At 41.8% G+C, this 22991-nt stretch overlaps 1 protein-coding gene across 4 annotated transcripts in view; it reads right to left on the bottom strand.

Annotated features, from left to right (window-relative positions):
* CBLB (Cbl proto-oncogene B) overlaps positions 1 to 22991 on the bottom strand; it is a 136692-nt gene that overhangs the window by 33063 nt on the left and 80638 nt on the right. For all 4 annotated transcript variants that reach the window (XM_064143147.1, XM_064143150.1, XM_064143151.1 and 1 more), the window contains exons 6-10: positions 20541 to 20662; positions 16221 to 16358; positions 13914 to 14001; positions 9857 to 9988; positions 6043 to 6246 (exon numbers count right to left, since the gene is read on the bottom strand). In XM_064143147.1, coding sequence (XP_063999217.1) covers positions 6043 to 6246; positions 9857 to 9988; positions 13914 to 14001; positions 16221 to 16358; positions 20541 to 20662 — 684 coding nt within the window. The remainder of the gene's footprint in view (positions 1 to 6042; positions 6247 to 9856; positions 9989 to 13913; positions 14002 to 16220; positions 16359 to 20540; positions 20663 to 22991) is intronic.

Raw genomic sequence — 22991 nt, 5'->3', positions numbered from 1 at the left:
AAACCATGTCCCAGAGTGCCATGTTACCTCCAGGAAAGCTGACTCCACCACTTTCCCTGATCCAATGCCTGACCACTCTTAGCAATGATTTTTTTTCCTAATATCTAAACATCCCCAGGCACAATTTCAGGACACTTCTTCTTATTCTATCCCTTGCTATTAAGGAGAAGAGACCAACTCCCACCTCACTCCAACCTCCTCTGAGCAAGCTGCAGAGAGCAATGAGGTCTCCCCTTAGCCTCCTCTTCTCCACACTAATCAATCCCAGTTCCCTCAGCCACTCCTCCATAAGACTCTTCTCTCAGTCTCTTCTTCTTCAGGCTTTATTAAGTCTTTGTAAAGTTTCTTCACGATTTGTGAAGTCTGACCTAAATCATCTGCTGGAAGAAGCCTAATCCTGACAAAAGGTGGCTTTCAGCTTCAGTAATTTCCTGTGACTATTTTAAAGTAACAGATGGAAACAAACTCAGCTTTTGGTGCATTCAGACAGCTAGGAAATAAATTCTAGAGAAGACATGAACTTCCCAGATAAGGTAACTTCACCTGACTTTATAAGAATGTGTTCTCAGAGTCTGTTTAATTCACTTTAAGCTACTGAAAATGGCATAGTCCCCTATATTGCTAGAGCATTCCTCTGTTTCCATACAACACTACTTGGATCAATTATTTCAGGACTTCAACATCATTTGCTTTTAACAACACCAGCACTACTCGCTTGCTTTATTTTAAGAGAAGTGAATCCAGTCACATCCTGTACAAGCTAAAGTGATATAAATCTTAATTCATTGGAAAAATGGAGTATGAAACATTATGGAATAATAAACATAGTCGACTAGACATGCAAAAAAGCCATTTGATGTATTTACATGAGCCTGTATCCTGCACCTTTTTTCTTTTAGAGTGCATTTCATACTGTTGAGAAATGCATTTTATAATGTTGAAAAAAGGGAGAAGTTCAGGCAATAACTGCATTAGCTAATCTGATGCCATGGGGCTGGAAATTTCTCACTGATGAGATAATTAACAGAGGTTTTGGCACTATTCTTTCTTTCATAAAGAAAGATCTGAAGACAATTTGGCAATTAAAAAAAAAAAACAACAACCAACAACCAAAAGCTGCTTGATGAGGCAGATAAACAGACTAATTGCAGTGAACTGCTCTAAAGCCTCTCTTACATCTGATCGGCAGCTGACTCACACACAACACCTAGCAAGAATGATTCATTTTTCTTTAAGTTTACTCAATCCATTAAAGAATGAGAAAGTAGCTTTGTGCTTGTTCTTTCCCAAATCTGAGGTCCCTCAGAGACTTAATTCAAGTACCCCTTACAGTTTATGGGTACTCATCAGACATAGTAATGAACTGCAGAACTGCTATTCTTCTGATATCCAGCTTATATTCATAATCCATACAGGCACAGAAGGTGACCAAAACATTCATCTTCTTTACACTTTGGTGACAACTCCAGGAAGTGTTTTCAGCTTCTCATTCTGACAAGAAGAGCTCACTCAAAAACCCACTCATGCCCTGTGATGGTTTGGGTGTTCCCTGCCCTCCCACACTTTGGAGAATCACCCAGACAAGACTCATCCGTCTCTGGAAATTGAATGAAGCTTTTATGTTTACAGCTCAGCAGAATATACAGGCAGATATTTACAGTACATAATGTGATATACAGCAATAGGCAAGGTAAAAGTAACACAGAAACACAACAGCCCTCCTAGAAACCTAAGTCCCTAGGAGGGACTCTCAGCTGCCCTTCCACCTTCTCCCACCCCTCTCTGCCTTACCCCAGATGTTGCCCTGTGTCCAAGGAAGAATGGAGGGTCAGCCAGGGGGTTAGGAAGCAGGTGGATTAATCAGGTTAGGTTAGAGAGAAAAAGTGCAGCACACAGCCCAGCAACAGATAAGGGAGAGCATCTCCCTTTTCTATTTTTGGATTCTTGATCTTATGCATCTCAGCAAGCCTACGAGTGAAGTAGACATCACCACTGTTTTCTTCTCACAGTCTGCAGTCTAATTCTTCTCACCAAAACATTCTAACCAGCTTCAGAATAGCACATGCCCTTTACTGAGTGATGAACCTCACTTGCACAATGAGCTTATTGCAATTATTTTTTGCATTATGAAGATATTTCAAAGTATGGGCACCAAGGAAAGCAAAAACTGGTAGTAACAGCTTAGAAACATAGAATCATAAAACAGGTTGGGTTGGAAGAGGACCTTGACAACTTCCAACTCCCCTGCCAGGGGGCAGGGACACCTTCTACTAGACCACGTTTCTCAAGGTACTGTCCAACATGGCCTCAAATACCTCCCTGGGCAACCTGTTTCAGTGTCTCACCACCCTTACTGTCAACAACTTTTTTCCCAACATCCATTCTAAATCTACCCTCTTCCAGTTTCAATGCATTGTCCCTTGTGCTCTAACTACAACTCTTACAAAAAGTCCCTCCCCAGCTTTCCTGTAGCCTGCTTCAGGTATTGGAAGGCTGCTATAAGGTAACCCTGGAGTCTTCTCTCCTACAGTGTTTCAAAAGCCCTCCTCCCATGTGGCTTTTAGGACAATAATGATTGATTTGAGTATTTATTCAATACATAGTGAAAGCCTACAGTCATTTGTGTCAGGACTTCATGCCCCTGGAACTTTTCTCTCCTATGAAGTTTAACATCCCAGTTCTTTACTAGCCAGGTATGTCACAGACCATTTTCTCAGTAATAGCACATGGTCTAGCCAGATGTGTTGAGGCAAAATCAGCTCATCTAATTTGCAGTGATTAACAGCTTTACGTTGAGAAAGCATCTGACATTCCTTGTGATAAACTAAGAACCACAGATTCATAGAAGAGCCATATGAAGCCACAGTTCCTCACAATGAGAGAGGTAAAATACTGTAACAGGTTTCCCAGGGATGTCCTGTTCCTGAAGACATTCCAGACCATACTTGATGTGGCCCTGGGCAGCCTAACCTAGTTGAAGGTGTCGACTTCAGGGGTTTGGACAAGATGATTTTGAGACTGCCTTCCAATATGATGTAATCTGTGAATCACAGAATGGTAGGTGCATATAAGGGGTGTCATGTTCCAAAAGGTGGTGTGGCTGAAAGCATCACTGTACAACCACTGGTAACTGTTTTGAGATGAGAAGAGCAGCTGAAAATTGCCAAAATTAACTGATAATTCAAGATTTTCAGGAGGCTTATTGAGTGGGAAATAATGTTCTGAAACCTCAGGCATAATTAGTAGGTTTCTTTCAGTGAACAGGATGAAATTAACAGCATCAGAAACAGCAGGCATCGAAGCACTCAAGCACTTGGAAGATCCTGAAAACATGATTTCTTCTAGTAATGCCTATTGTCCCTTCTTTTGATAATAAAAGCATAATGCACTTTTACCTTATCATGGAAGTGATAGCATTATAAAAGCCCATCAGTTCAGGGCTATTTCACAGAGGTCAGGCTGCAGGCTGCAATTTAAGTCTGGCCAGGAAGGATAAAGTGTTCCCAAGAGTAGGCCATGGTGTATTAGATACACAACACAGGAATGATTCAATGACTTCAGAGATTAGGCAGGATACCAGAAATATCAATGTTAACTGACAGATGCTTTCAGACAGGAGGGTGAAACACTTCCCCACAGCCCCTTGTTTCTTTTTTTCCTTTTTAACCAAGCACAAAAATAGGGAAAAGGAAGAGTAGGGTGTTACAGAAGTCATTCCAATCCAGATGACCTCAGTAAATAGTAAAATACAGAAAAATATAGAAAAAGGTAAAATAGAGAAAATATAAAAAATGAGAAAATACAGAAAAATATAGAAAACAGAGAAAATAAAGAAGGTCTATGGCAAGATCTGGTCCAGGATAAAATACAGTAGTGAAAATTATCGACTTAAGATAAACATTTCTTAATCATAGTATCTATGACCAAATCATAGTATCTATGACCAAAACATCTAACACAGAGTACATTCAGCATCCAAACCCATAAAGTTATTATGAACAATCTCTAATACACTTTTCCCACTAAATGTATCTAATGTTAAAAATGGGGGGGGGGGATTAAAATGAAACAAAATAATCAAATGAAATAAAATAAATAAAGTAAAATGTAAAAAAATAGAGGAAAAAACCCACAAATCACATGGAATGTGATTAAAAGCTACTTATGTGCAATATCAATTGGGTTCCAGGTCACCTTTACAAAGCAAAAAGATTTATAACTTAAGAAAATCAAGTATAATCATAGAATCACAGAATCAACCAGGTTGGAAGAGACCTCCAAGATCATCCAGTCCAACCTAAACCATTCTCTGCCTGTTGTGTGTATGAATATGCAAGTTAATAATATATTCTCTCTATATAAAATGTATTGCTTGTTACAAATCAAAATTCAGGGAAATGTCCATAGAGCATATTTTGGATAAGATACTCAGCTGTTCTACATCACACTCCCTCCACTATAAACAAACTGAACTCAGTTTACATCAGCTGAGAATCTGGATTTTTTTTTTCTTCTGTTCAACTGCAGTATTTTTGCTGCAGTATTGATGCATTTTGCATTGTCAACCCAGTGAGCTACTGAAAGGCACAGAATGAACTGCAGTCTCTCACTGTTCGTTAAAGGTAGTTCCATTTACAAATACACAGCTTTAGCTGTTGTATAGATTGCACTAGATGACCACCAGGCTCCCCTTCTCCAAGCTAAATAGCCCCAGTTCTCTCAATCTCTCATAGAATCAACCAGGTTGGAAGAGACCTCCAAGATCATCCAGTCCAACTTAGCACCCAGCCCCACCCAGTCAACTACACCATGGCACTAAGTGCCTCAGCCAGCCTTTTCTTCAACACCTTCAGGGACCTCCACCACCTCCCTGGGCAGCCCATTCCAATGCCAATCACTCTCTCTGCCAACAACTTCCTCCTAACATCCAGCCTAGACTTCCCCTGGCACAACTTGAGACTGTGTCCCCTTGTTCTGTTGCTGGTTGTCTGGGAGAAGAGAGCAACCCCCACCTAGCTACAGCCTCCCTTCAGGTAGTTGTAGACAGCAATGAGGTCACCCCTGAGCCTCCTCTTCTCCAGGCTAAACAATCCCAGCTCCCTCAGCCTCTCCTCACAGGGCTGCATTCCAGGCCTCTCACCAGCTTCATTGCCCTTCTCTGGACACCTTCCAGTACCTCAACATCTCTCTTGAATTGAGGAGCCCAGAATTCCTGGCCACCTGGGCACACTGCTGGCTCATGTTCAGCCTACTCTCTACCAGTACCCCCACGTACCTTTCTTCCTGGCTGCTCTCCAGACACTCTGTCCCCAGCCTGCAGTGCTGTGTAGGGTTGTTGTGGCCAAAGTGTAGAACTCTGCTCTTGACTTTGTTAAATCTCATTCCTGCTCCTAGCTTGGTGTCATCTGCAAACTTACTGATGCTGGACTCAATCTCCTCATCTAGATCATCAATAAAGATGTTGAACAGGTCTGGGTCCAGCACTGAACTTTTTTTCATATAAGTGATGTTCCAGAATCAGAATGGTCTTATTCTTAAATTCAAGGCTTATTCTGAAACTCTCAAACTCAGTTTCTGTGTAAACAATTAAGGCCTTTCTGGTTCTGTAACATCACTCATATGAAGAAAGGCTGACAGAGCTGGATCTGATTAGCTTGGAGAAGGGGGGGCTAAGTGGGGGGGATCTTATGAAAGGGGTGGGTGCCAGAAAGATGGGGCCAGACTCTTCTCAGTGGTGCCCAGTGACAGTAAGGGGTAATAATAATTTTGAAATTAGAAGTTCCATATAAACATGAGAAGGAACTTCACTTTGAGGGTGGCAGAGAACTGGAACAGGTTGCTGAGAGAGGTGGTGGAGTCTCCATCACTGAAGACATTCAAAACCTGCCCAGACTTGTTCCTGTGTTATCTGCTTTAGGTGATCCTGCCTTGGCAAGGGGCCTGGACTAGACAATTTCCAACCCCTACCCACTCTACGATTCTGTGATCCCTGGGGCCCATTCCATCTGGCATTCTGTGATTGTATAGGAGTTGAAAACATACCTTTCGGACTGAAGCCAAACGATTCATCATTAAAGACTCTTCCCTGTCGTCATCATCATCCAAGTCCAACATGGGCATACTAAAGCTATCAATAATACTGCAGCACCTGGAGTTTTCATCCCTTGGATCAAAGGGATCCACAATGATGGGTTCAGTCCCTTTGATTTCACAGCGGCAGAAAGGACAGCCTTGGCCATCAGATTCCTACAGCAAGGCAAAAAAAACCAACCAACAAAAACATTTACTAAAATTGAAAATAAAATGATTTGGCAAGTAGACCTTACACTTTTCTAACACAAAATGCCCTTATCAGGTCTCTAAGAGCAGCAAGGAAACAGGTTCATAGGTATTTAACTATAGTAAATGGCAAAACAACTTCACTTTGCAAATTGTCTCTCTACAGCAGATTAGGCTTTGCTTAAAAACAAGTAATCAAAATGCAACCATTATCTCTGCAAAGCACCAAAACTGTAATTGTCTTAATACTACAGGTCAGGAAGCAACACCTTGCCTTTCAGGGTGACAACTTTTCTCTTTCCTCAGAGCAAAAAAATGGAGGTATGCAGATAGAGTGTATTTTATTATACTTATTTTATATATTAAAGTATCTACTTCTCCTTTTAATTTAGAAAATGCAGATGAGCTTCAGGGCTTAGCAGCCTTTATTCTCTCTCTCTACAGTCCTTCATGCTCCCTCCCTTGAAGTGTTCAAAGTCAGGTTGGATAAGGCCTTGAGCAATGTGTTCCAGTGGGAGGTGTCCTGGCCTATGGTGGGGGAGCTGGAACTCGATGAGCTCTGAGGTCACTTTCAACCTAAACCATTCTATTCTATGCTGCTATGGCTGCAGTATTACCAACAGTGAGCAATATGCATGCACATCTAAAGCTATCAACATTCTTTTTTCATGTCTCAGTAACAAACCAAGGCTCTACCACATTTTGGATATATTATGTAAAACCAGGAACTATTTTCACATGATCAGAAACAAAAATCACTTGAATTTTCATTTCTAAGAAGTATAATGTGTTAGATAATTGTCAGGCAGCCACATTTCCATTCAGAAATATTTTTTTCCTTCTCAGAAGCAATCAAAAAGCCTTTGAAGTAGATTTCAGACTAATGAACAAAAGAAATTCTTTCAAGCACTTAAATTTTCCATCAGGAGACAAGAGGCACAACGTAGACTGAAAAAAAAAACCCAAACAACACAAATCCAACAAACCACACCCAAAAGAATCCTGAGGCTTTAAGAGATGAAGACGATTTGATCTGAATCCAGAAACCCTGTTGCATATTTGCAGTCAGTTATACAGTTAAGAAGATACTAACACCAAAATTGATTCTAAATCTACCTGTCTCAAAAGATCACCAAGCTTTTTAATTTCTCAGATGTAAAGACAGCTTCTATTTTCTCTAGCATAACACATGCCAGTCTCACTTCACTGAGAGATGACTTTGCTGTTTCTGAAAGAACTGCATCCTGAGGCTAGGTGTCTATAGATGATGACTCCTGGCAACAGTCATGTCTGGTTTTATCTGTGGGTGCTGGTTGACAGACACCTGAGCATGGTGCCAGAAGGGTGCCAACAACATCATGGCCTGGATCAGCAGTAGTGTGGTCAGCAGCTACAGGGAAGTGATCGTGCCCTTGTACTTGGCACTGGTGAGGCTGCACCTTAAATAATAGGTTTGGAGCTCCTCACTATAAAGGAGGACATTTTAGTGCTGGATCAGGTCCAAAGAAGGGCAACAAAGCTGGTGAAGGGTCTGGACAACAGGTCTGGTGGGGAGCGGCTGAGGGAACTGGGGCTGTTTAGTGTGGAGTATGGAGTAGAGGGGGAAAGGAGAGACCTCACTGCTCTTGTCTCTAACTCCTTAAAAGGAAGTTGCACTGAGGTGGGAGTCAATCTCTTCTCACTATCAGGTGATAGGAGAGGAAATGGCCTGAAATTGTGCCAGGGGATATCTAGGTTGGAGATTAAAAACAAAATGTCCTCACTGCAGGAGTGGTCAGGCATTGGAACAGGCTGCCCAGGGAGGTGGTGGAGTCACCATCCCTGAAGGTGTTTGGGAAATGTACAGACATGGCACCTGGGGACATGGTTTAATGGTGTCCTTAGGTCAACAGTTGGACTCAATGACCTTGAAGGTCTTTTTCAACAAAACCAATTCTTTGACTCTTTGATTACTTGCATGGTTAATCCTTGATTTGCACTTTGCACAGAAAGAGATAATGTACTCTATTTTCAACACCCTTGCATCATAAATAGAAAGCATTAGTGAGCCTCACTGAGTGCCTCAAAGCGTGCCTCAAAGCATGCCTCCATATTATATGGAACTACTGAAGTGATGACTTTGAAGAGAACAGAAGTTCTCTGTTACTCATACAATTCTTTGCAATTTCATTTTCTAAACACAGCCTCACAGAGGTCTTAGTTTTCAAGCCTGTCTTGTATCTGTGTAGTCAAACACTTCTGTATTAGCAATTTCCTTCCTTTCTTTTCAAAAGCACCAAGTTCACAAAAATATACTGGGGAACCAAGCCCAGCAGCCAAGGCTTGTATTCAACAGCATGAATACCACTGAGAAATTCAAACTGAGGTCTGAAATGTCTACATGAGTACACATGAATGTCCACACGCACAGAAAGGTTGCTTAGAACATTGAGAGAGCAGCTATTGAAAACCTTACAATGCAGCATATGTGTCCATATGTTTTAGAATCAAGCCAGATATGTAGTTTTTAGACAAGAATAGGTTTCTGTAGCAGAAAATGACATTTTACTCCTGTTGCATCATACAAAAAGGAAACAATTAAACTAAGTCTTACTTGAGAGACTGATCTCCATAAAGGTGATGACTCATCCTTAGCATTCTATGCAGATCTGATGTTGCTTAATTTTCTTCTGCTTAGTAAAAACATCTGTATTGGACCTTTTGATGTCTGTTTAATGAGCTATTATGCTGCTAATTAAACACTAGCCCACCAGAAGCTCACAACAGCTGATGCTGCTACAGTGCAGTATTTCTTCATTGCCTCACTAATTATACAAAAGCTAAATTTGTAATGTGTACCAGCTGACTACAGCTGGTTGCAATGTTCTGATGAAGCTGAATGGTGGGCTACTGTTTAATTAGCAGCAATAGAACAAGGGGACAGTCTGAAGTTGTGCTGGGGGAAGTATAGGCTGGATGTTAGGAGGAAGTTCTTCAAAAGTATGGCTACCAGGAGGATGAAGATTCCCTTACCAGGAACACCACCTCCCTGGGCAGCCCATTCCAATGCCAATCACTCTCTCTGACAACAACTTCCTCCTAACATCCAGCCTGTATCTCCCCCAGCACAACTTGTTCTGTTGCTGGTCACCTGGGAGAAGAGACCAACCCCTACCTGGCTACAACCTCCCTTCAGGTAGTTGTAGACAGCAATGAGGTCAGCCCTGAGCCTCCTCTTCTCCAGGCTAAACAACCCCAGCTCCCTCAGCCTCTCCTCACAGGCTTTGTGTGCTAAACTGGTACCAAATGCCCAGCTTTCACCATCTGAGTGCATACTGCAATTCAGAAAATAGCTTCTACTTAACAGCAGTCAGCAAATGGCCTTGGCAACCCTACAAATCTGAATCACAATGACTTGTGGAATTTCATTTTTCACAGATTTTGGTCCTCAAATCTGCAAAGTGTATTATTCTACATAGATATACATCCTTGAACCCTCCCAATGAGTACTTGGAAAAGCAAACATATACCCACACTCTAAACAGGGATTTAATAGAGAATTACACTCCCTTCTCCACTAATTGAACCATGACAGTACCTGCCATGCTGTAAGGCAAGAAGTGCACATCAGGTGTCCACAAGGTTCTATCTTCACATCCTTGTCATTCTCTGCACAGATTTTACACAGCTGAAAAGTGGAACCCATTTCACAGTAGAGTTCATACTGCTCCTGTAAGAAAAGAAAGACAAGCAATTATTTCTCTGCTGTGATTTGGTCACAACTTGAGCACCAGCTGTATGGAACATTTCTTTGAGGCCCCTGCTTTCAGACCTGCTTTACTTACTATTCAGGGAAACTATTCCTACCAATCTATTTAAATGCCATACTGAAATACCTTATTTTTTACTTCTTCAAATATTATATACTGTGATGTAGAATCCCAGAGTCACAGAATCATTAAGGCTGGAGAAGACCTCTAAGATCATCAACTCCAACCTTCTACCCAGCTACCATGCTCACTAGATCATGTCACCAGGTACCACATATACGTGTTCTTTGAACACCTTCAGGGACAGTGACTCCACTCTGCCCTGAGCAGCCTGTTCCAATGCCTGACCACTCTTGCAGGAGAGTAATTTTTCCTACTATTCAACTTAAACTTCCCCTGCTGTCATCAGTTACTTAGGAGGAGAGGCCAACATCAGCCTCACTCCAACCTCTTTTCAGGTAGCAGTAGAGAGGAGGGAGTTCTCCCTTCAGCCTCCTCCTCTTATAAATCTTGCAAAGAGTGACTGAGGGAGCTTAAGGGTGGTTAGTTGGAAAGAGAGAAGGCTGAGGGGAGACCTCATTGCTCTCTACAGCTACCTGAGAGGACGTAATGGAGAGGTTGCTGATGGTCTCTTCTCACAGATAATTAGCAACAGAACAAGAGGGAATGGCCTGGGCAGATTTAGATTGGATATTAGGAAAAATATTTTCCCAGCAAGAGCAGTCAGGTATTGGAATGGGCTGCCCAGGGAGGAGGTAGAGTCACCAACCCTGGATGTGTTTAAAAGTCATTTGGATGTGGTGCTTGGGGATATGGTGATTTAGGGTGAAACTTGTCGAGTTATTGGTTGGACTCAGTGATCCTGGGAGTCTTTTCCAACCTGAATGATTCTGTGATTCTTCAAGCTAAACAACCCCAGCTTCCACTGCCTCCCCTACTAAGGATATGCTCTTCAAACCTGTCACCAGCTTTGTTGCCCTATGCTAAAAAAAGGCACAGTGTCTGTGCTAAGGAGGTTTCCAACAGGCACCTCACACAAAACTACTATGTGTGGCACACATCCTACTTTCCCTTGGTTGCAGCTAAGAGAAAGATAACAAACACATGGTTTCCAGTGAGAAATTAAGCAACGTAAGGGAACAAAATTGGGCTATTTTCTCCTATGCAGGAGTTTAGGATTAATAAAAGTTAGTGGATTGGAAAGTGAAAAGCAAGAGGGCTTTCTACCTACATCAAATATATAGTATGGTTAAACAGAGTAGACAGCCCCTGTGAAGGAAGTATGGCAAGAAACCCCCCCAGGGTAACGTAGCAACAGCCACACACAGATTATTAAGTACTTTGCATCCTTTATAAAACCAACAGGAAGATATAGGAGGACCCTCAGGAGAAAAAAAAATAACAGATAAAACTTGAGCCCAGAAAAGAATCAGGTATTACTGGTGAACTGGCAATCAAATGCACTTATGCAGAAATAATGCTCTTTTAGTCTTGAAAAAAAGACAACAACAAATTGTAAAAGATTAATGTAGGCAGGCTCCAGGTCACAGGAACATAAGTGGCTACTGCTGAGTAAAGGGAGGGGAGATGTAGAAGAAAAGGAGAAAACAGAAAAGAGAGCTCATATATGCAGATGTAGCCTTTATGTACTAAAGATGAACTTGTGGAGGAGCTCTTGAAAAAACCTATCTGCAACAAGCCCGCCCTGCAGCCACTTCTGCACCACCTTTTCATACTTTCAGGAAATTTAGTGCCAGCTTTAAAGTAGTGCAGTCATAGATTATTTAAGACAACATTCACATAGTTCAGATTCTGTTGAATTACCATCAGAATTAACTAATGTTGTCTCATAACTACAAATTCAGAAGCAACTGGATTGATTCGGTGAATCAAAAATACATTTAATTAATACATTAAATCAAGAAGGTAATCAAGAACGTGGTAATCACTGAGAATATCAATGCTGCTTTTCCTTTTCTAGAAGAAAAGTAAGGGTATGGGGCTAGAAAATCATTATTTGCAACCCAAGCATCTGATATCTTTACCTTTCATGACTCTTTTAAGACTGAAGGGAAAAGAAGGAAGTCAGAGAAGTGGAAGCACCCAGATTTTCTGGAGGTAATTATTTTTTAGGGGTTTTGCTCCTTAGGAAACATTTTAATAATGGTATTTCTGATAATCATAGAATGCTTTGGGTTGGAAGAGACCATAAAGATCATCTAGTTCCAACCTCCCCTGCCATTGGCAGAGTCACCTCCCATTAGACCAAGCTGCTCATGGCTCTGCCCAGCCTCGCCTTGAACAACTCCAGGGAGGGGGCATCTGCAGCATCTCTGGGCAATCTGTTCCAGTGTCTCACCATCCTCACTATAAAGAATTTCTTAACATCTAGTCTAAATCTACTCTCCTCAAACTCAAAGCCACTGCCACTCAATCTAGCACTGCAAGCCCTTGCCAGAAGTCCCTCCACAGATTTCCTTCAGGTCCTGGAAAGCTGCTGCAAGGTCTCCCTAGAGCCTTCTATTCCTCAGACTGAACAGTCCCAGCTCCCTCAGTCTGTCCCCATAGGGCCTCTGATCATCTTTGTAGCCTTCTCTGGACCCTCTCCAACAGTCTGATACTCTTCTTGTGTTGGGGGTCCCAGGGCTTGGTGCAGTATGTATCATAGATACATATCATAGAATCAACCAGGTTGGAAGAGACCTCCAAGATCATCCAGTCCAACCTAGCACCCAGCCCTAGCCACTCAACTAGACCATGGCACTAAGTGCCTCAGCCAGGCTTTGCTTGAACACCTCCAGGGACTGTGACTCCACCACCTCCCTGGGCAGCCCATTCCAATGCCAATCACTTTCTCTGCCAAGAACTTCCTCCTAACAGCCAGCCTATAATGACCTCACATATCCTGACTATACTGGATGGTAATGAATACTTCTCTTTTGGAAAAGAAAAACTATTTCTGGATGTGGAACTCACACAGAACACTCAGAAACACAGAGCATGTAGCAGGTCACTGAGTCTGCTCTGGAGAAATGGAAGACCATTGTATGGCTTGTATCTAATCTGATGGCTTTCTTTAAACATACCCTCAAAGACCCTGGCAGTGTTCAAGGAAAGTGTGAACATGGCATGTTGGGATATGGTTTAATGGTCATGGTAGTGTTAGGTTGACAGCAGGAATTAATCTTAAGGGTATTTTGCAACTGAAATGCTTTTGCCAGGAAATTGCTCTACACATTTCACCTTAACATCCTAGTGTTAATTTCAATACCATTTTTTAATCAAGATTCCCACTACCTGGGTATCAAAAACATCTGTATATTAGTTTATCATATCATCATTTACCAAGACTACAAAAATGGTATTCTAATTTTCTCTGCAAACCAACTGCCTTCAGGCATTTAATTATTTCTACTGCTTTTCCCTATCTCTCTTTTAATTTGCACAACAGACGAAGAAGAAAGCAGAGAGATCCTGGAACTGGCATCTTTGTGATAAGTGAACTATACTTTTCTTTCCCCTGGATCTGTCACCAAACTGTCCTGTTCTTATTCAATCATCAAAAGTTAATTTTCTTTCTGCATTCCCAACTGCTCTTAGCAAAGAAACACCAAGATACATAGGCCTGAAAAATCTTTAACACCCTTTAACACATTTCTCACTTGGAAGAGGCTCAGAATAAACAAAGCCTTACAAACCATGCTGTCTGCATCACCATCAGCTCTAAGGTTTAAAGCATTATTATCCTCTTGTTCATCTAAGCCTGTCTACCAATGACATATTTCCACTCATGAATTTCACACATTTTAATAAAAACTTATTTTCACTGTGGGATGAGAGACAAAGGCAAGAGAAGACTATAAAATAACAAACCCTGCGACATACCTGAGTGACTTTTATGTGATCATGTGGTGTGGGTTCACATAACCCTGTCAAGTCAGGATTATAACTTCGTCCATCTGGGAAGAGATAGCTGCATCACAAGAAGACTGTTATAAATCAGCACATTTCTCTAGCTTTATTAGCTAAATAATACCTCTGACATTTCAAAGCAGCAGAATAAGTTACAGCAGACAAGAACTAAAATGAATCATCTTTCCTCAGCCATTTTTCTTCTTTTTTTGTGTGCAAGTGAATTGCTACATATCCATTTTGCCACACACTTTCATAGATTCATAAAATGGCTTGGGTTGGAAAGGACCTTGAAGATTATCTAGTTCAAGCCCCCTGGCATTGGCAGGGATATCCCCACTACAGCAAGTTGCTCAAGGTCTCATCCAACCCAGCTTTGGACACCTCTAGTGACAGGGCATTTATAGAACTATAGGTACGATTTTGATTCCACATGCATAGCTACCAGTAGAATGCATCTGAGTTTTGATTACCAGATAAATTTATAGGGGTAGCACAAAAGTATTATTCTATATCTTCACTTCAGAATGAACTTGTACTTGGTTATGTTCTTGATGACCTTTCAATTGGTGACTACAGGCTAAAGAATGAGGCTTTGAGCAACTCATTCTAGTGGGAGGTGTCCCTGCCCATGGCAGGGGAGTTGGAACTAGATGATCTTTAAGGTCTATTCCAACCCAAACTATTTTACAGTCTATGAATTAATGGAGCAGAACAGATGGCAACACACATTTGTGTGTATAATGAGGTATAGGTCACATTTATATATATATGTGTGTGTATTATGAGATATGTATTTTTATATATACATATAAAATATGTCATAATAGATGTATATATCTCTGCATATATGATGTGTATAAATCTGTGTATATTACTACAAGAATCTGCACTGAGAATACAAAATGCAGACTGGAATTTAAGTAAGAACAGATGGGGACCTTTCAATCCTGTGGCAACTTAATAATAGGTTAAATGATATCACAGAGACCCTAAGCGGCTCTGTATTCAGATCTGTGTTATTTGGAAACAGGTTCTTGAAAGCCATACTGTTAGATCACACTGTGAGAAAGTTGTATTTAAGTAGGGTACAAAAACTTCACTATTCATAGATTCATACAATGGTTTGGCTTGGAAGGGCCCTCGAAGATCATCTAGCTCCAACCCCTCTGCCACAGGCAGCCGTAGCTTCCACTAGAGCAGACTGCTTAAGGCCCTATCCAGCCTGGCCTTGAACATCTTCAGGGAGGGTCCACGGACAACCTCCCTGGGCAATCTGTTCCAGTGTCTCAACATTCTCACTGTAAAGAATTTCTTCCTAATATCCTGTTTAGATCTTCCCTTGTCCAGTTCCAAGCCACCACCCCTCATCCCATCACAAGTCCTTGTAAAAAGTCCCTCTACAGCTTCCTTGTAGTCCCCTTCAGGTACTGGAAGGCCAATATAGGGCCTCCCCAGAGCTTTCTTTTCTCCTGGCTGAACAGATCCAACTCTCAGCTCTAGGGTTTTGGTTTTTGCTTCTTTGTTTCTTTTTTCAGTTCTTGTTGAGTGGAAACACTATCATTATAAGTGTGTTTTTTATTACAAGAATGAAATCATTGCATTTTGAAAAACAAAATTACTGGACTGAGAAAAATATGGAGATTGTAAAAAGTTTCTCTATTTTTTTGTCCCCCTCCTCATTATGATCATGTGGCTAGATCAAAACACACATCTCAGTGAAAAGATTCTGACACCAAAAACGTATCTGTTACTTCAGCCAGCCTAGTAAAAATTTACCACTTTTGCCTATAAAGCTATATTCTGTTACAATTGTAAATCTTCTCAGTAAACTATTAGAAGCTGGAGAATGTTCTGCCTGCACAATATATAAAAAAGCAATTACACAGCTTTCAAATCATTGGCCAGAGTTAGACACATGAGTAACTGGCAGTAGTAGTTGTTCAATAAGCTTAAGTGCATTTGAGACTCCTAAAGCAAGAAGAGGTGACGGTGGTGCTGATGTGTTGAGGAATCACTGTGACAGCTGTCCCATTTTATTATCTCTTTGGAATTCCTCTGCTATGAGATATAGCTTTGGTTAACTTTGGTTAATGGAATTACCTGGAAACAAGTGTTTTTCCAATGAATAAAAAGGATGGTACTTCAACTCCAGGGAAATACCAAACACCATATCCAGAGTCCCTGTTTCAATATCTTTAATAACTACCCATATAAGCATCAGAAGAACAAGGAAATCAGAATTTCATATCTGTGGTGACTATAGGAATTTGTACTTACAATCCTTCCCGGCTGCCATCAATCAAAGCTTGAAACAAAGGCTTATTGTGAGGTATGGTCTGCAGTATGTTCCCATCACCAGTCACGTATCCAATGGCCCACTGTCCCAGACGAGTGCAACTCAGTCTGAAAATGTAGCTTGATAAAAAACAGGATGAATAAAAAGTGAGTGTTAATCAGAGTTTGGCAAAACAAGTGAAGAGAGCAGGGACAGTCTCTAGTCAAGACACTGAATTAGATCTCTGAAGGTTGGGGTGAAAGTCCTAATTCTGCCACATGTTCCTTGTATACCCTTTTGTCACAGAATCACTGTGGTCACAAAAGACGTTTAAGATCATAAAACGGTTTGAGTTGGAAGTGACCTCAAAGATCACCCAGTTCCAACCCCCCTGCCATGGGCAGGACACCTTCCACTAGACCATCTTGCTCAAGGCCCCATCCAGCCTGGCCTTGAACACCTCCACGAGGGGGTATCCACAACCTCTCTGGGCAGCCTGTCCCAGTGTCTCACCACCCTCATTGTCAAGAATTTCTTCCTAATATCCAGTAATATCCAGTCTAAATCTCCCCTCTTCCATCTTAAATCTATTGCCCCTTGTCTTACCACTACAAGCCCTTGTAAAAAGTCCCTTCTCAGTTTTCCTGTAGCCCCTTTCAGGTACTGGAAGGCTGCTATAAGGCTTTCCTGAAGCCTTTTCTTCTCCAGGCTGAACAGCCCCACCTATCTCATCCTGTCCCCATAGAGGTGGTGCTCCAGCCCTCTGACCATCTTCATGGCCTCCTGCAGACTCTCTCCAACAGTTCAGTGTCCTTCTCGTGTTGGGGGCACCAGATTATCAGATCCAATCATTTTCCAACTTTACCAGGGCCACTACTACACCATATTCTTTAGCACCATAATAAGCCTGCATCTTTTATGCTGTTGGTTTGTCATGAATGGAAATGAGGCAACAGTGGCACTCTAACCCAAACTTTTCTTTCACTTGCTATTCAGTTCTCCACCTTCATTATGGTAAGTCCTGTTATATACATTTAGCCCACAAACCACTTCCAGAACATAGAATTATATTATCAAGTCTCCACAGCTACAATAGATATCTTTTGTGCAGACCACAGGTCAATAACCTGAACTAGTGGAAGGGGAAATATCAAATATCTTTAGTTACAATAGAAATGTGAATGATGGATAACAGAACTGATGGATAACATCACTACCAGTGATGTTACTCCTGTGTGTGCCAGAGGAAGTGAACAGGACAGAGGACATATCTGCTGCACTTTAGAAAATTTCAGGTAATATCAACCCAACTCGACTTAAATGTAAATATTTTTATGTTACAGGTGATAGCTGGGAGGATACATAATGTACACAGAGAGCACAGTAAAAGGAAAAACAGATCCATGAAACTCCATGAAAAAAATCTTGGAGTCCTAGTGGACAGGACATTATGCATGGGACAGCAGTGTGGCTAAAAGAGTCAATATTATCCTGGGCTACATCAAGGAAAGCACACCCAGAAGGTCTAGAGAGGTTCTCCTCCTGTTCTACTCTGCTTTGGTGAGACCACACCTGGAATACTGTATCCAGTGTTAAGCTCTCCAACTCAAGAGACAAGAATCTACTGGAGAGTGCAATGGAGTGCTGCAAGGATGATGAAGACACTTGAACATCTCTCTTACGAAGAAAGACTGAGAGCCCAGGAGCTGTTTAGTCTTGAAAAGAGAAGGCTGAGAGGGGATCTTATTAATGTCTATAAATATCTGAGAGGTGGGTGTCAAAATGAAGGTGCCAGTCTCTTTTTGGTGGTTCCCAGTAGTAGGACAAGGAACAGTGGGTAAAAGCTGGAAGTTCCACCTCAACATGAGAGGGAACTTTTTGGCTGTGAGGGTGCTGGAGCACTGGAGCAGGCTGCCAGAGAGATTGTGGAGTCTCCTTCTCTGCAGACTTTCAAAACCCTCCTGGACATGTTCATGTGTGACTTGCCCTAGGCAACCCTGCTTTGGCAGGGAGGTTGGACTGGATGATCTCCAGAGGTCACTTCCAACACTTAAGATTTTATGACTCCATGATTACAGGCAATAGTATCAAGCATATTTAGTTCCTTTTAGTAAAATCTCTAGTGTCCTTCATGTCAGAAACCATCTCATATGCAAAAACCTCACTCAGAAAAGCATACCACAATGCATCACCACAAACTCAGTTTTGCATTAGAGAGCAGCTTTTCTTAATTACACATCAATATTTCATTTCCTATTGAACTGTTTAAAACAAGAAATATAGCCTCCCTGAACTTTGGAATAGCTCCTGCAACCTTCAATAGGGTAAATATTGAACTGAAGTAATAAATATTCATTTGAAGAGAATCTTGTCATTTCCAGGATGTTTTAGACAAATTGAAGAGGCAATTTCATTTCATATCTTCTCTTTCATACTTCTGCATTTCACCTATGCTATTCAGAAAGTAATTTCCTAATGTGCAATAGAAAGTTATCTTAAAACTAACTCTCTATTTACAAGGATCATAAAGGAAACTACATGTTGTAAGTATGGGTAATTTCTCTGTTACCTCTTTTTTACCATCACAGAATCATAATCATGAAATGAGCAATTGCAATCCAAAAGGCCAATGCCATCCTGGGCTGCATCAAAAGAAGTTTGGCCAGCAGGTCAAGAGAGGTGATTCCACCACTCTGTTCTGCTTTGGTGAGACCTCACCTGGACTGCTGTGTCCAGCTGTGGGGCCCCAAATTCAAGAGGGACATGGACCTGCTAAAGAGCCAAAAACATGATGAGAGGGCTGGAGCACCCCTCTTACAAGAATAGGTTGAGAAAGCTGGGTCTGTTTAGCCTTGAGACAAGAAGGCTCCAGAGAGACCTTATAGTTACATTTCAGTATCTGAAAGGGACCTACAGGAAGGCAGGAAAGGATTGTTTAGAAAGGCTTGTGGTGATAGGATAAGGGGCAATGGTTTGAAACTGGGGCAGGGTAGATTTAAGTTTGACATTAGGTGGAAGTTGTTCACAATGAGAGTGGTGAAATATCGGAACAGGTTGCCCAAGGATGGAGTGGAGGTCTCATCCCTGGAGACATTCAAGATCAAACTGGTCTAGGTGTAGATGTCCCTGCTCACTGCACTGGGGTTGGACAAGACAACCTTTAAGGGTTCCTTCCAGCCTGATGGATTCTGTAATTCTGAAAATACTAAGTACAAAACCACCATTAAAAACCAACCTAGTTACTTGAATTCCACAACATTATTTATGAGTGCCAAGCTAAAAATCAATGTTATTCTGCTGGAATCACAATTTGTTTTGTTATATATGCACTTAAACCAGTAGGTAATTTAACAAGATACAGGATGTTGTTTGATAAAAACAAACAATTATAACTGTTGCTGTTAACAGATGCTATACAATTTTTACACTCGTTGCTACCAAATTTCAAAAGTACATATATTTAATTATGTGTACGTGGGACCCTGCAGCTAAGTTAGGCAACTATACAGTAAGGGGAAAAAAGCTTCATAACTGAGAGGCAAACTTAGCAAAATACAAGGTAAGTAATAAAGGGATATTGGGAAGAATTTTTTTCCTGAAATAGTGGTCAGGTACAGGGACAGGTTGATCAAGGAGGTGGTGGAGTCACCATCCTTGAAGGTCTTAAGTAGATGTGGCACTTTGGGTCACGGTCTGGTGGTCATGGAGGTGTTGGGTAGAAGATTTGGCCTCATGACCTTAGAGGTCTTTTTCCAAACTTAATTATTTTATTATTCTAATATAGATTCAGAATATAAAATGATTTTTTAATCTTGTAATCATAGAATAAGACTCAAGGAATCAGAATAACAATCTTAATTCTCCATCACAAAGAAGCGCTCCAGCACCTCAATGTCCTTCTTTGAGGGAGGGGCCCAAAACTGTACGCAGGATTAAAGGTTCAGCCTTACCAGTGCCCACTAAAAGGGCACAATCACTTCCCTGCTCCTGCTGGACACACCATTCCTGAACTAGTCCAGGATTCTTGGCCACCTGAGTACATGTTCAGCTGGCTGTCATTCAGCACCCCCACGTCCTTTTCTGTCAGGCAGTTTCCAGCCACTCTGCCCCAAGCTTTGTTGTGACCCAAGTGCAAGACCCAGCACTTGGCTTTGTTAAATCGCATACAGTTGACTTCAGCCCATTGACCCAGCCTGGCCAGATCACTCTGCAGATGCCCCCTACCCTCCAGCAGATCAACACTCTCACCAAATTTATTGTTATCTGAAGCTTTTGAGACTGCAGGCTTTATTTGGAAAGCAATAATCTGAAAAATCTCTCACCTCCCAGGCTTTGTGCTGTATTTCTGCAATCTTGCTTTCACTTCATCATATGTCAGGAATGCCATATATCCAGGATGTGTTACAGCTAAGAAGTTCCAGTTCCTTAAGATTGACCCCCATGGCTAAAATAGAAAAGAAACAGAAAAAACAACACAACAAAAGCAAGAGAAAGAGAGAAAAAGAAGAAGAAAAACAGAAGAGCTTTAACAAACAATTAAACACAGGATGCCATGTAGTTACATGTTTCTAACAAAACTCTGTTTGTCTGAGAGACCTACAGTGGTTTAGGTCCAGTGGAAAAACACAGCTCCTGGTGGAGGTCTAAATTACACAGGAGATCATCCTATACACCCAGCTTTGCTGCAAGGGTTCTTTCAAACAATATTTGATGAAGACCAAGCATAAATTTTTGGACAAAGGCTCTGAAGACCCTGACTTTAAGGGATCTTCTGCTTCAGTAACCTAGGATATTAAACACCATGTCTAGTTAGAAGCTGGCAAGTATGGGACCTTAAAGGTCATCCAGTTCCAGCCCCCCTGCCTTGTGCAGAGACATCTCCCTCTAGACCAGGTTGCTCAAAGCCGCATCCAGCCTGGTCTTAAAGACTTCCAGGGACCAGGCCTCAATCACAACTTCTCTAGGCAATCTGGTCCAGTGTCTCACCACCCACAAAGTAAAGAACTTCTTCTTAATGCCCAATCTAAATCTACCCTGCTCTACTTTAAAGCCATTGCCCCTAGTCCTGTCACCACAGGCCCTTGTAAAAAGTCCTTCCACAGCTCTTCTGTATCCTACTTCAGATGCTGGAAGGCTGCTAAAAGGTCTCCCCAGAGCCTTCTCTTCTCCAGGCTGAACAGACCCAACTATCTCAGCATGTTCTCTTAAGAGAGCTGCTGCAACCCTCTGATCATCTCTGTGACCCTCCTCTGGACCCTCTCCAATGGTTCTATGCCCTTCTTGTATTATGAGCACCACAGCTGAATATAGTACTCTAGGTAGGGTCACACCTGATCAGAGTAGAGGGGGGAAAATCATCTCTCTTGAGCTTGACTGTCTGCAGAGTGTCACACTCCTGCTATGTCTAGGAAATGATGTGACAATGCACCTGAAGAACCAAAGGGCAAGAACTCAGAGCTTGTTTTTTGCACACAAACAGGACGTTATAAAAGCAGAAATGTTAAACAGGAAAATACTTGTTGGCTTTCTCTTCAAAGCACCTATGTATTGTGCTGTACTAACTTCATCTCTGGTCAAAGAATCATAGAATGTTAGGAGTTGGAAGGGACCTCTGGACATCAACCTGTCCAACTCCCCTGACAAAGCAGAGTCTTCTGTGTATCTCTGTAGTGATTTGAGCACTGAAAATAATAAATGCCTCTCAGTTTTCACTAGCTCACAGGGTAATGAGTGCATTTCAAATGCTGGACAAAGATCATCACAGGATCATAGAATGGTGGGGGTTGGAAGAGACCTCCACAGATCATTGCGTTCAACTCCCCTGCCAAAGCAGGATCGCTTAGGGCAGGTCACATAGGAACATGTCCAGGAGGGTTTTGAAAGTCTCCAGAGAAGGAGACTCCACAATCTCTCTAGGCAGCCTGCTCCAGGGCTCCAGCACCCTCACAGCCAAAAAAGTTCCCCCTCATGTTGAGGTGGAACTTCTGTGTTCCAGCTTATACCCATTGTTCCTTGTCCTCCTACTGGGAACCACCTAAAAGAGACTGGTACCTTCATCTTGGCACCCACCTCTCAGATATTTATAGACATTAATAAGATCCCCTCTCAGCCTTCTCTTTTCAAGACTAAAAAGTTGCAGGTTTCTCAGTCTTCATAAGAGAAAAAAGACAGCACTTGAAGCTGTGCATGGATCAAGTGGGGAGGCAGGGGGAGCAACTTCACTTTTACAGAGTCTCCGGCAAAAGCAGCCTTTCTTTATGCCGTAAATAAGCATCACTGGGCATGTAGCTCTTCTGTAACACAACCCACACTTGGCAAACGAGTGTTTTCATTACTTCAGCAACTGGGATTTTCTCTCAGTGAGTGTCTGTGCACAAACTTACAGAAGCTGCTTAAAAACTAGAAGTAAAATGTAACCCCTGAAAGAGCTTCTCACACCAAATTCAGTGCAAATCCGCCTCAACAGTTACGCAGGTATTGCACCAGTTGGTAAGATGCTTGGCTAAAATCCTCCCTCTGCTTCTTTGTTAGAAGTTAATCCTAACCAGTCTCCCCTCCTGACATGTCTCAGTGCTGCTAATCTGCTGTCTCCAGCACAAAGCACAGTTATCAATCAAAGCAGCAATGGCCTCACTGAGAAACTAATGCAAACAGACACTCAATGGCTTACAGAACATGGAAAGTAAGTAATAGAATAGCTTGAGTTGGAAGGGACCTTCAAGATCATCGTTTCCAGTCCCCTGCAGACAGATGGAACACTTCCAGGGATGAGG

This window comes from Pogoniulus pusillus, chromosome 5, assembly GCF_015220805.1.
Source record: "Pogoniulus pusillus isolate bPogPus1 chromosome 5, bPogPus1.pri, whole genome shotgun sequence".
In the NCBI taxonomy this organism is placed as follows: domain Eukaryota; kingdom Metazoa; phylum Chordata; class Aves; order Piciformes; family Lybiidae; genus Pogoniulus; species Pogoniulus pusillus.
Note: the sequence above shows the minus strand (reverse complement) of the source record. Positions and strands in the feature narration are given on the sequence as shown.